The 14935-nt window shown below is 32.3% G+C and overlaps 1 protein-coding gene across 6 annotated transcripts in view; it reads right to left on the bottom strand.

The window, feature by feature from the left end:
- ZGRF1 (zinc finger GRF-type containing 1) overlaps positions 1-14935 on the bottom strand; it is a 59044-nt gene that overhangs the window by 17054 nt on the left and 27055 nt on the right. For all 6 annotated transcript variants that reach the window (XM_032462176.1, XM_032462166.1, XM_032462174.1 and 3 more), the window contains exons 12-17: positions 14176-14299; positions 12256-12308; positions 10816-10954; positions 10020-10204; positions 8630-8826; positions 6391-6530 (exon numbers count right to left, since the gene is read on the bottom strand). In XM_032462176.1, the coding sequence (XP_032318067.1) occupies positions 6391-6530; positions 8630-8826; positions 10020-10204; positions 10816-10954; positions 12256-12308; positions 14176-14299 (838 nt within the window). The remainder of the gene's footprint in view (positions 1-6390; positions 6531-8629; positions 8827-10019; positions 10205-10815; positions 10955-12255; positions 12309-14175; positions 14300-14935) is intronic.

Consider the following 14935-nt stretch of genomic DNA (forward strand, 5'->3'; position numbering starts at 1 on the left):
TCTCAGAACTATGCTCAATCCAAAGCTACCTTGGATTTCTTCAATGCTTAGTCTTACATTATTTCTCAAAAAACAAAATTGGTTATTATTTGTAAGATTCCACCCAAACTAAGACCTAAACATGTAATATTTCACTTCCACGTTTTTAACTCAACTAGTTTTATATTTTTTAAGTTACTTTATAATTATTTTTAAAAATGTAAATACAGCAAAGACAGCATCTAACTTGTCCTTCTCTTATAAAATAGATTTATAGCTAGATCTGATTTTTTTCCCACTGTCGAATATTAGTCTAAAAATATGCTTGGCCATGTAATGGTTTCCATACTCAAATAAAGCTGGCAATCCATGAATAGAACACAGGTTCTCGTAATAGACCTCCACTTAACAGATGCTCCAGATTAATGTTTTCCTTTCTTCTCCATAGTACATTGAATACTCATAGCTAGTAGGCTACTTTCCAGAATACTTGTGTACTGTTTCCACCATCAGTTGAGTTTACACTTACAAGGAGTCAATTGCATTTGTTTTAAAACTTATTTATACCAGTTGTATTTGTTGTTATAATTATATAACTTAATCATATTATTTGACCCATTATGAATATGAAGGGGAAAATTGTTTTTAAAAAACTAAAGTGAATAATTTAGAAAGACTTAATTAAGATCTCCTTTAAAAATAAAAACCCAAATATGAAAAACCAATTTTGACTCAAGTACAGATGAGATAAATATAACATTAGAAAAGGGATTGAAAAATTTTAAATCATTCTCCACTTAGATTGCTTCATAAGTGACTTTAAGTTCTTGCTCCATGTTTAAGAATTTAAATGGTAAATCTTTATGGACAGTGCATTTGTGGATATGGTCTATACAAGAAAGATGAAAAGGATCTCCAATCAAAAAACTCATATCCTAAGCAAAAGTTTTGACTCTTCATCAAAAGATCATTAAGTAAAAATATATTCATGAATTTTAAGTTAAAATGCTCAATGTTCCTATGCATAATTTTTTATAATCCCTGACTTTAACCAACTTTTAAAATTAACTGACCAACCAAGAATCTCAACTGCATCAGAAAAGACAGTTTATTGGGCTACATTCCTACCTTTCAAAGTCCAATGCACATCACACATTAAGACTCTGAAAATCAATCTTGCATTAAGGTTATCTGTTTAACATGGAACCTACTTTTTATTTTTATATTAACTCTTATCAGTACTCCCACGGAACAATTTTTTTAAGGAAATATGTTTAGGAAACTACTGTAGAAAAAGCTGATCTATACTATAGTGTATTTTATACCTAATTTATTTAAAAACATCTGCCAATTGAGGTAAATATATGTATTTAAATAATTTATTCCTTATTTGCAAAGACTTCTTTTACTCTACATTCACAATTTTTTAAGAGAGCTCCAATTCAAGGTAACCCTCAGAAGAAAATTATCCGCCTTTCCTTTCTCCCTAAATCGCATTGAAATGACAGAAGAAATATAAAATATAAATCCAGTATAGTACTGGAAAACAGCCAGGAGTCGGATAGGAAGAGCCACACTTATTTCAGAGATTCTTAAGGAGGCCACAAAGGGAATGGGAAAAGAAGGATGATAAAATCCTACAAAGCTGGGAAACTGCTAATCCTTTACAGACGATACAAAGGAAATCTGAAAAACAAAAAACAAAACAAAAAAACAACACAGAGAATTTTCCCAATAGATTCCCAGGATAACCCCAAGCTTACCAACTAAGGAGTTCTGGGTGGAGAAGGTCAGCTGGAACATTAATTAATGGATGAAGGAATAATCCTATCACTCTTGGAGCAGCTGACTCCAGGATTTGTCCTAGGGCTGAACTTGGGAATGCAACCCTCTAAAACTGACTACCAGAGAGGACTTTAAGTAAGAGAAATGAGGCAGCAACCCACATAACTACTGGGCACCAGGGATAAGTAAATAGATCACAGGCCATCATCAGGTCATTTATCTATGGGAATTTTATTTTTAGTAAAACACAATAACTTATGTTAGTAGGCATTTTAAATATGATAGTTACTATTATTATTACCATTTTATACATGAAAAAAGACCAAAGTCCAGAGAAGTTAAATAAATTATCCACAGACACAGGGCCAGTAAATGGCAGATATGAGACTGAACCCAACCCCCTGAGCTCACTAGAGTTGACCAGACTGGGATCTGCCTTTCCTCATATGCACTGCCAGAAACAACAGCTGATACCACCAGGGAAAAATTAGTTCACAGGGCACAATAATGAGACATTTGAGAAGCACAAAGACTTCAAAAGAATAACATACTGGATTATAGAATCCTGCAGAAAAGGAAACACCAGAACAGATGGACAAAGGATTTAAATGTAGCCTGGTAGAGGGATTAAAAGAGGTAAGGAAAGATAGTAGCAATGCAAAATAAGAACAAGAAAATATGAAAAATGTATGAATAAAAATATTGGGTTGCAAAAATATAGTAGTTGAAAGAAAGTTGTAATTGATGGAATAAATAACAGAATGGATACATCTGAGGAATAATTAAGCAATTTAGAAGATCATATTGAAGATATCTCCCAGAAGGAAGAAAGGATAAAAACCCAGACAATATAAAAGAAATGTTAAGAGATTTAGAGGATAAATTCTATAGTGCTAACTCTGAATAATAAAATCCTAGAGCGAGAAACAAAAATAAAGAGAAAAATTATTTAAACAAATAATGTATAGCACAAGGAACTATATTCAATATCATGTAGTAAGCTATAATGAAAAAGAATATGAAAACAAAAATATATGTGTGTGTATATGTATGACTGAACTATTCTGCTGTATACTAGAAATTGACACATTGTAAACTGACTATACTTCAATTAAAAAAAGAATGAAGATTGACCCACATTACTATATATATAAAACAGATAAACAACAAGGACCTATTGTATAACAGAGAACTATATTTAATTTCTTATAATAACATTTAATGGAAAAGAATCTGAAAAAAAAATATATGTATAACTGAATCACTTTGCTGTACACCTGAAGCTAACACTGTAAATCAACTACACTTCAATTAAAATAAAATTAAAGATTTTTTAAATTTAAAATTTAAAAAAAGGGAAGAATGAAGATCAATTTCCCAAAATTAAAAAATAAAAAGCCAAAGCACTTTAGTTTCTTTTATTAAACTATCTTATGAAGGTATGACTGACATACAGAAGCTGTATACATTTAATGTATGTACTGGACAAGTTTGGAGATAGAGGACTTTAGATTTCAAAGGCCCACAGTGTACCCAGAGGTACAGTGTATCCAGAGGAGAAAAAGGAAAAACCCACAGTTAGGCAGTTATAGAGAAATATAAGACTATAATAGTCAGAGAAAGTTCTAATGCTTCCAGCCAGAAAGTACAAATTACATACAAAGGTGTAAGAATCAGAGTGCCATCAGATTTTTCAACAGCAATAATGGATGCAAGAAGATAGCCAAGTATATTAAATATTGGGTTAAAACATATGAAACTGATATTTCTGTAGGTGAAAAGTATTAAAAGAAAACATTAGAACCTAGAATTTTATATGTAGCCAACTATCATTCAAATATGAATATATAATAAAAAAATTCTCCAGCATTCAAGGCTTCAGGTTCATCATTCAAAGACCCACATACAAAACATTCATAAAAGTTTTTGATGAAACACATAAATAAGACAGAAAAATCCAGGAGGCGCTAAAAGGGATACATGAAAAATACATGAAATAAAGGTAACTAAATACCTTGGATAAGCTTGTAGTCATCTTTTAAAAAGGAGTAACATCCAAAGATCGGTAGAAAATAAATCCATAGCATCCTAAAGTTACATATTTAGATTAGTGCTACTCAAAGCAGCCTGTCCTGAACAGACTGTTATCTGTCAGTAACAAGAAGCTTGTGCTAGGTGATTCAACAAATCAACATAATGCTTCCTTCATTCGGAAAGTCTTGCTACAAACAAAACTAAACAAAGCAAAACACAATGAAACTAACAGTCTGCTAATGACATAGGCATCTGATATTCTAGAGCAGCTCCTCACCTCTTTGGGAACCAATGACAGTCTATGGACCAGAGCCAGCCTACAGACCACACTTGGAGTAGGGCTGGTCTAGATGAATTACCAACTTGATGGGGAGAGGGGCATGAAAGAAGAGGTCAAGCAAAAAAAAACAAGCAATGTGAGTACTTTCTAAGTTCTTGTCTTATTGGAGAGTAGATTTAACTGCCAATTTTTTTAAAAAGCAAGAAAGAATGAAAAACAGCATATAGTGGGATAAACAGAAATAACTCAAGACTGCAGAAACATACCCAAGTATATAGATTATTATAATAAAATTAACTATTGGACTTACTCCATTTACATAAAAGTTAACATTTGAAATTTCAGACATGCTGTTTAAGAGGGACACATCTTTATAAGAATATACAAAGGTGGAACAAAATATTGGAAGACTTATTGAGCAAATACTAATCAAAATAAACTTCATATAGCTATGTAAAAAACTAGATTTTAAAAGTATTTTTAGAGACGGAGAGGGTCTCTACATAAAGTTTCAATTTACCAAGATAATAGCAATTTTAAATATATATGCACCTAATAAAATAATTTTAATATGTTTCAAAAAGTAATAAAATAGCAGGAAGGAAGTGTACATAGTTGAAGCTACAGAAATTAAGACAATGTGGAATTGGCACAGTGATATATAAATTGAACAACAGTACAAGTAGGGACTCGAGAAACAGACCCACACTGTTTTGAACTTGGTTATACGACAGAGGTAGCATTTCAAGTCAAAGAGGACAAAAGGGGCTAATTAATCAATAAAATGACTACTATTCTAGCAAAATTGATACTTAAAGAGAAAAAGATGAAATTGGATCCCTATCTCATGCCATGAACCAAAAAAAAAAAAAGAAAAACAAAAAACCTCCAAATGGATTGAAAATTTTCTTACGTAGTATGCCATTAAGAAAACCTTAAAAAGAAAACTTTAAAAAAGTAAAAAAGTAAAACTTTAAAACCATTAATAGAAAATATAGGTAAATAATTTTAGATCTTTAGCATTAGGAAAGATTTTTAAAATAAGACACAGAAAGCACTGCCAAAAAGAAAAGACTAATACATCCAACTATATTAAAAAATAATTTTTATATCTAAAAATACCTTGAAGTAAGTGAAAAGACATGATACATACTGGCAGCCAGGCAGCCACAATATACATGATCAAGAAAAGATTAACATGGAAAACATTTAAGAACTGTAAATAAGATTATACACAACACAGCAAAAAAATGAATGGTAAGAAGAAAATATGTAATGAACACATGAAGAGCTGTTCAGTGTCACTGGCAAGCAGAGAAATGCAAACTAAAACCACAAGATCATTTAGACCATTTGAGTACATTGAGCCACTAGATGGTAGAAGTATAAGTTGATTTAATTACTTTAGAAGTCCGTTTGGCACTACAGCTTAAAGATGTCGGGGGCATTTTCATTCCTAGGATTATAACCAAAAGAAACTCTTGCACATCTACAAGATAGTACAAGAATTTTCACTGAGAAAAAATGAAAAAGGTAAGTTCTAAAAGATTACATACAGAACTATATCATTGGAATGATACTAAAAAAACTTAAAACTTAAAATATGCTTTTTGGTAATTCATTTACATAAATCTGTGTACAAAGGAAAGCAAGATGTTGATGAACATAGGGATCAAAAATGGTAAATACCTTAGGTCAGGAGAGACAATCAGATGAGTTAATGGGTTACTTTATACTAAATGCAGGTAGTTATAAGGTACTACATTTTGGTTTGCTTTGTGGACTCACAGATATTTATATCATTTAAAATAACTAATTAAATAACTAAAGCAAGCTAGGTGAAGACCAGCAAGAGTAGGTCATGAAACCAAAGATAATGATTAACCTAATCTAGTGTACCTAAGGTACTTAGAAAAAAAATTTTAAGGATTTTATGTCCAAATACACAAAATTTAGGGTCCAGTGTTGTCCTACTGTGCAGCAATGACAGAAGTATAAATAAACTCATTATATTTTCTGTTTATTTTTGATAGTAGGTTCAGGGTACAGACTATTCAATATACTTAATGATGCCAAGAACTTAGTGTGACTTTTTAAACAAAATTAAACAGTTTTTGGTAGTTTATAATAAAAGGTTTTTTAAAAACTAAAATTTAAAGTATGCTTTTTAGAAATGGTCTAATTTATTATATAATAATTCACAATATATACTATTAAACTGGACTTTAAAAAATCTCTTTAATATAAATGACTCACAGAGTTGTATGTAATGAGACACAAAGTTGGACACCAACACGATCAGCTCAACTTACCTTTGCTATAAGTTGAAGAACTTTCTTTCCGACTCAGCTTAAGATAAAGTTTGCTTTTAGGTTCATTATAAAATTCAGGATTTATAGTAGTAAACTTCTTTAGTTTACCATACTGTTTTCTTTGAAAATCAAATCCTTTTCTGCAAAATGAGTAAAAACACAAAACTGAATTTGAATATGAAGGTACAAATTTTTACCTCATACCTGTCAGAATGGCTATTGTCAAAGAGAACACAAATAACAAATGTTGGCAAGGATGTAGAGAAAAGGGAACCCTCGTACACTGTTGGTGGGAATGTAAATTGGTACAACTACTATGGAAAACAGTATGTAGCTTTCTCAAAAAACTAAAAATAGAACTACCACGTAATCCAGCAATTCCACTCCTGGGTATATATCTGAAAAAACAAAAACACGAATTCAAAACAATACATGCACCCCAAAGTACCTAGCAGCATTATTATAATTGCCAAGATAAGGAAGCAACCTAAGTATCCAGTAACAGATGAATGGATAAAGAAGATGTGTTACACGTACACACACACACACACACACACACACACACACACACAAATGGAATACTACTCAGCCATTAAAAAGAATGGAATTTTGCCATTTGTAGCAATACGGACAAACTTGGAGGGTATTATGCTAAGTGAAATAAATTAGACAGAGAAAGACAAATACTGTCTGATATCATTTATATGTGGAATTTTAAAAATACAACAAACTAGTGAATATAAAAGAAGCAGACATACAGAGAGCAAATTAGTGGTTACCAGTGGGGAGAAGGAAGAGGGGAGAGGCAAGATAGGGATAGAGGTACAAACTATTATGTATAAAATAAGCTACAAGTATATATTGTGCAACATGGGGAATATAGGTAATATTTTATAATAACTATACATGAAATATAACCTTTAAAAATACACATTTTTTAAATTGAGATATAATTGACATATAACATTATATTAGTTTCAGGTGTACAACATAATGATTTGATATATGTGTATCCTGTGAAATGATCACTATAAGAAGTCTAGTTAACATCCATCACCACACAGTTACATTTTTCTCTCATGAAGGAAATGGGTGAACTGCTTTATTTTTAGTTTAAATAAATTGAATTGAGTTTTTTTTTAAAAGCACTGAAGAAGTCACTGCATATATAAAAAGTTTTTTTAATAAATTTTTTTCTTGTGATGAGAACTCTTAAGATCTACTCCCTTAGCAACTTTCAAATATACAGTAAAGTAATATGAACTATAGTTACCATGCTGTATATTACATCCACAGGACTTAATTTACTTTACAACTGGAAATTTGAAGGTACAATTTTTAAAAAGTCTTTAAAATACAGTACTATTATACATATAGTGCATATGTTTATATACTTTCATTCATATATACAAAATAAAAATGCACTGTGTCAAAGGAAGAAAATAGCAAATCTCACAGAAACAAGATCAGTTTTAAGAGACTGAAATAGAAGTTTCTAAAAGAGTACTTCAGTTTCTGTAACTGTAAAATAGAAATAATAAAATATCCAGATTATTTCTGTATCTTACAGATTATTATGACAATTAAATGAAATAATACATGCAAAAGTGCTTAAAAGAGTGCCTGGCATATATAAACTCTCAGTAACTGTTATTATTATTAAGTTACCATGCAAATGCTCACTATATTTACATTTTGGGTAATTCAACTTATAAATATAAGACATGTTTTCAAAAAGTAGCATTCTGTTATCCTATAAGCTATGTAGTTCAGGCTTGTAAATGACCACTACCTATTATCCTGCACTGATAAAAATTATTCTTATGATTTGTTTGATACAGTTTCCCTTAGGATGATGATTATATGTAAAAATTGTTAGAAAAACAGCATTCCTGCCAGTAATCCTGATATTGCTGATACTGCTTAATGTTTAGAGGGGGCCAAAAAGAGCTTTAGGGAATTATTCCTATTGTATGGTCATAAAAATTGAGGTATTTTATCTCTGAGATATTTTTCCTGTCTCAACCTCTAGTAATTTATGGTGAAGAAGAATAAGAAAACAAGTATTTGTATGTTCATGTATGACTGAAGCATTATGCTGTACACCAGAAATTGACATAATATTGTAAACTGACTATACTTCAATAAAAGTATGTATATACAAAAAAACCCCCGATAATTCTGTGAGGTTTTACTATTTTCTAATATAGAGGCAATTATTTGGTATCATAAAACATACCTCACCAAAAGCTGGCATTCCTCATAGAGGGGTATCTTCTGACTTCTTAAGTACAAGCCAATACTTTTTATATCACTTAAAACCATGCTAGGTAGAGATTCTTCCTGTGTTAAATATCCTGGGGTCACTTCTTCAAGCCACTTGAAAAATTTACACTGGTCAGCTTTGGGTCCATCACAGGTATAAAAAAGACGACCCTAAGGGGAAAAAGATACTGAAATTTAGTAAGAAAAATAACATTTTAATTGTTTTACTGTTTTCGTACTATGTCTGTCAAGATTTTTATAAAGGTTGCTTGGCATTAATGTACTCCAATAAATTAGTCACTATACCACTTAATCTTTTTATTAATTTAAACAATAAATTAAAATTTCAAACCACCTACTTTTCCATTTATTTTCTCTTTATCAAAAATTACATTATTCTGAGAATATAAGCTTGTTTGAAAAATATTTATTATTTTTCTGATTTAAAACTTTCATACAGGAAACCTGAAAGCTGCCCTAAAACAACTACAGGGAACATCTTGTACATTTCTTTAGTCTTTTTTCTCACTCACATAAGTGCATGTGTGCGCACACACACAAGGATACACATGTGCATACTGTCTAAGTAAAACTCAGATAACAATACATTTTCTACACTATAGCCTAACCCTTATGCTCAACATCAGAAAAAAAGACTTCTAGTGGTTCAACAGTATTTTATTCTATGGTTATAATATTATTTATGAACTCTTGCTTTTGATAACTGAATTTAAATCCAAATTTACATACTCAACTACTGATAAAGGGTAGTATGCAAACAGTGGAGGAAGACTGTATTACAATGAGTGAAAGCATATGAGTACAAACCATAAGATGCAAACATTTTATTAACTTCTTCCATAATAATGTTATCAGCAATATCAACTAAGTCAGTACCTTTTCTATTCCTTTGGCCTTATTGGTAACATTACTGGCACTAGGGATCACACAGACCAGTTACGAACTTTACTTTCTTCAAGCTCATGTCTGCATTCTCTAAGCCCTGAGGTTGGGACATACACTCCTCTCAGGGTTCTCAGTGTAATCTGGGCATATCCCTCCTACTTTATTAACTACAGTATTATATAAAACTTCCTTTAACGTATCTCTCTCTATCCACTGCTATACAGTAAGTTCCTATGCAATTTGAACGTTCATCTTAAGTCACATTTTTGATCCTCGAACACAGACCATCTTTCAGTAAAAATTGATTGAGAGTTTGCTACATGTTAGTTACTAACGTCTCAAGGAGAAGGCTCTTAATCAAAATTTACTCCTTAAGCTTGTCATAAAGCAACAGGTACATAAACTTTTAATGAGATGAGTATTAGGTGGGGCAACAGGAGGGGAAGAGGGAACAATACCTTATTTGGACCTTCCTTTCTAACCATGACAAGTTTTGCAGGGTGATGATGATGGCAGGAGGGCACATTATTTTCTACATTTTTCTGCTTCTCTCCATTTGATGATGTATAAAATGATATGTCAACTTTTGAAAGGGCTTTGTGCAACCTTTGTGCCAACCCAAACAGCAATATATTTAGATGTTCTGCAAAAAATTTTAAAAGATAATTTAAAAATATATAGATACAGATGAAAATTGAGGGGATGGATACAGCTTAGTGGTACAGTGCATGCTTAGCATGTACAAGGTTCTGGGTTCAATCCTCAGTAGCTCCATTAAAAAAAAAAAGATGAAAATTAAATACAAACTAACTTCATGTATTTATCACATATGTACTACTAGCTAAATCTGAAAATAGCCTTTTGACAGAGTAAACTATAACTTAATACTAACATCCATTTTTTAAAAAGCTAGTTTTGCCCTTGTACCAAACAATCAAAACTAATCATGCATCATACTTTAAATTTCCTACTTAATTTAACAAAACCATTTGTAATACTTCCAGTTTAAAAAAATTTTTTAAACTATACCTTGAAAAAGATGATAATAATGTCATTTCCCACTCTTAAAACTCAATTTTGATCTGAAATTAAAATATAACTTACTGTCAAAAACTGGAGTAAAAATATAAAAACAAATCTCAATACGGAAACAATGTAAAAATTCACAATATAAAATACTATACTTTCTCACAGCCATACTACTTACATTAAGCAGCAATCAATCATAATAAAATAAAAAGGTAACAGTCATACCTATGAGACAAGATGTAAAAATCTGCTTATACTGAGCAGTAGACTGAAAAACAGCTGGTATGTGAATCTGCCTTTGGGGAAGATACGCAGATTTTATTTTCTGCCCACTTGGGAAGCATAGCTCAGAGTCATTTATCTCCTAAAATGGAATAATTCAAGTTATAACAACTCCAGAAAAATACTGTTTACTAATAAGCAAATTGCATAGGTATGTTAAAGAAAATAAACAGATTTTTCTTTTGATTTCCAGATTCCATGAAAATCATTTTCAAATTTTAAATGAGAAACCAAGTATAGCAAGAAAGCAAGAAAGGCTATGGCATGGCCCTTTTAATCATAAATTTGACTAAATTTTCTTATCTGCCCCTTCATGAGTTTTAAAATATTTTTGCTAGAAAAAACTTAACTGATGTGAATGGATCACTATGTACCTGTTTCTGTTACAACTATAAGAATTGTTCACAACCAATATGTAATAAAATATACCTTTACCCTAATAATAATCTGATCAGTAAAACTGAGCTTACAGTGAAAAATGAAAACAATCATAGTAATAGCAGCAGTGGAAGTGGTGGTGGAAAGAGTCAGCGCTCTTAACATATTAAGACTTATTATGTGTCAGATACTGTACCAGACACTTTCAAATATATAACTTCATTTAATGTTCACAACCAGAAGATATGACTGGAGCAAGTGTTCTGGAAAACTCAACAAACACCAAAGCCATCAGCTCCAAGACTAAAATCACTGCACCTGTATAATTTTGATAATTCTTTTGTTGCAATTCAGACAATAACTATTGGCAAAGATGCACCAAGAAACACTGGTACATTTCCTCACCTGTAAATCTCCTGTTATAATGCAGTTGTAGCAGGCAGACCCTCCTAACACATTTTGAATTTCCTCAGTCTTAGAAGTCTGCTTTAAATTCAAAGAAAGTGCTTCCTTTCTGGAAACCAAATCTCCACTGCTAAAATCCTGCTGCTGTTGTTGAAGCATGCTTTTTATCATTTGCAAATGCATAGAGTCTAAAGAGCATTCATTCACAGCATCACTCTGTCTTTCACCTTTATCACTAAAATGCATCCCAGAAACAGTCTCAGCAAAGAAGCCATCTGTTACTTTCTGATCAACTCTGTCTGGAGTAGTCAAGCTGCACTGGGGCATGTTTTGAAATTTCAGCCACTTGCTTTGAGTAGATATATTACCGAGAAGTGAAACATATCCTGGAGTCATTTCACTAGATTCTTTAGAGAAAGAAGTTTCACTTTGGTCCTCAGGCCCAAAGCTAAAAGAAGTTGCTGACTCTTCACACAAGTTGAATATGGGAGAACCAGAAGACTCTTGCCTGTCACAGTCGATCACATGTGAGTAAGAATCTAAGTCAGGTGGCCCACTGGCAGGTGGCAAAGTAATAAATGGAACTCGGGTTCTACTTACTAATGAAAGTCTTTGAAGGTTCTTATTCTCCAGAGAACTTGACTTTTTCATTACTGAAGAAAAAAAAACTGATTAAATAAAAATGTATTACAGACATCACCCAGGCTCTAGGAAACTGGGTACACATATAAAAAAAGAAAAAGTGCCAACATGCTTTCCACACACACACACACACACACACACATAAACACACAAAATCATATTTCTTTAAAAATAATTTTTTATGGTTTTAGTATCAAAAAAGTAAAGATTCCAAAACTTAATTAATACTCTGACTTTTTTAAGGCTGACAAACTTGAAATCCTTCTCTTTTTCTTTCCCCTCTTAGCTAAGGATTTCCACACCACACCCCTACCCCCATAACTACATTATATTTACATAACATTTATGTTTTCAAAGTACTTTACAGCCAAGAAGGAATATGTCATTCTCATTTTACAGATAAGATTGCCACCAAAGCCTGAGGTAAGATGACTACCAACTGGCAGAGTTACGAAGAGAACTCAAAACTAGTTTTTTGTTCGCAACTTAATATTGTTCTCAAGAGACCGAAGTTCACCGTTCATTTAGCCATGTGTTGTAACTTCCTTTATATATTTATTACACTCATAAATTAATATGTTGACCTTCAGGGTAAAGAAGATTTTTAGCTTCATTCTGATACATTGCTATGCGATAAGAGTTCAATTCCAGTAAACTCATGTAATGGCAGATTTTGTCTGTTTTACAATTCCTTCTGTCAGCAGTGTTAGTAATAGTTATATTACTGAAAATGTAAACAGCAATGTTTGTTGAATAAATAAAGAATGAATAATACTGCACGGTAACTATACAAGCTTAAAGTTTTTATCTGACAATGCTATGGTTTCCTACTTTATAATAATGTACCTTCTTGACAGAGTTTCTATTTCTTGGAAATAAACTCTGGAGGTCACTTGGAAGGTAGGAGAGCAGTAGGTGAGCCAATAACATTCTTTTATAAGGTGTTATATTGTAATTCTAACCAGTTGATCAAGCAACACTGACAGAAAAGTTAAAACCTCATTAAAAAGTAAAATATTCATGGCATAACTATGAAAATCATCTATATCTCATTGTCACTTCACTTGTTTTAGGTACCCCCTCCTCCCATACTGACTCTTCCCTACCCTGTTTCCTCTACCAACCACATGCACTAAACCTCCTCCAACCCACCACCCAGTCATGCTACAGTTTTTATTTTTCTATTCTCCACGATGACCAAAAAATTACCTACAACATCACCCCTTACCCAACATAACCTCAGAATCAGAAGAAGGTACATTGATGAGATTACAAGAAAAGAGAGAGACAAAAGAAAAATTGGTGGAAGGGATCCTACAGAATGTATTATACTTATCAAAAGCAGGAAATCACTCACAGGAAAGAGTCACAATGTATGAAAACACAGAGGCCTGAGAGTGCAACAGAGGTAGCAACAGTTGAAGAGTTCCCTGATATTGCCAAGACCACAAGGCAAAAAAGGGGATACTAAGAGGTTATGCTAAGGTCAAGCAATGGTATTGATCAGAGATCCATAATGAATCCTCTCCTTAGGAGAGAAAGGGGCTATAGAGGGGCCAGTCTCTGGAGTTACAGCTGTGAGAAGTCTTGCAACAGTAGAAGACACTTCCAGGAGTCAGTGATAAGAAGTTGAGAGGAGAAATAAGAAGGAACTAGACAGCTAGAAGGGAATATTGTATTTGGAACTAAGAGCCACCTGCAATAGAAAAGGTCAAAGGGAGAGAGAGTAGGGGAAGGCTTTAGGGCATAAGACACTGAATGTGGTTTCAAAATTATTTTTAGTTTAGTAACAATCTCTAAAATGAAAAACCTCATTTTATGCAGACAGATAGCTATTAGAGCAACATGGTAACAATTATCTGAGAAAGTAAAGATCACCAGGTAAAGTTCTTGCTTTCAGGGACTCCTCAGAGAATTCTAACATGAAGTCTTCATCTCTTGAGTTCAGAGAAAAAGTAGAAAGAGGGCTTAATGTTGAGATCTTTTGTTCTGGTGATGTCACCTATTCAGAAAGAAGAAATAAAACTACAGACCAGGATTTTTTTATTGTATTTTTCCCCTATAGTTTGAATGATTTCTAATAACTGTATTATAAAAATAATTATTTCAAGCACATTAGGTAGAGCTACAGTGGGGCAAAGTTTCTTCCAAAAGCGACAGGATAGAATAAACTCACTAAAATAAATAATAATAATAGAAAGTGAAATACAGAACATAAAACCTGATGGATTTATGTGAAATGAGTCAGATCCTGATTTGGATTGATCTGGGTTATGGAAATTTGGTTCTGAAGATAAGTTTCTAGTCTGAGGGGCTCAGACTTAATCAGACCTCATGTTTGGAGCCGTGCAGATAAAACTTCCTGCAGACCCAAGGACTGAATAGCTTTTCTCGGTATTCTCAGGTCTAGGGTTTATCTGCAGTTGATCTAAACTTCAAAATACTGTTCCCAAATGGAATAAACTTTTTTGAAATATTCCACATCTGAACAGTCATATTATTCACTATGTTATTATTTTCAGAATGGTATTTAATTTTGTTGCTGCTTCCAGAAATTAATCACCTTAAAAATCTAATATGATGATCATATTTAATATACGTATCTGTGTAAGAACAGAATACAAGTTTGGAAGAAAAC

The sequence above is a fragment of the Camelus ferus genome, chromosome 2 (genome assembly GCF_009834535.1).
Source record: "Camelus ferus isolate YT-003-E chromosome 2, BCGSAC_Cfer_1.0, whole genome shotgun sequence".
NCBI classification, from domain to species: Eukaryota; Metazoa; Chordata; class Mammalia; order Artiodactyla; family Camelidae; genus Camelus; species Camelus ferus.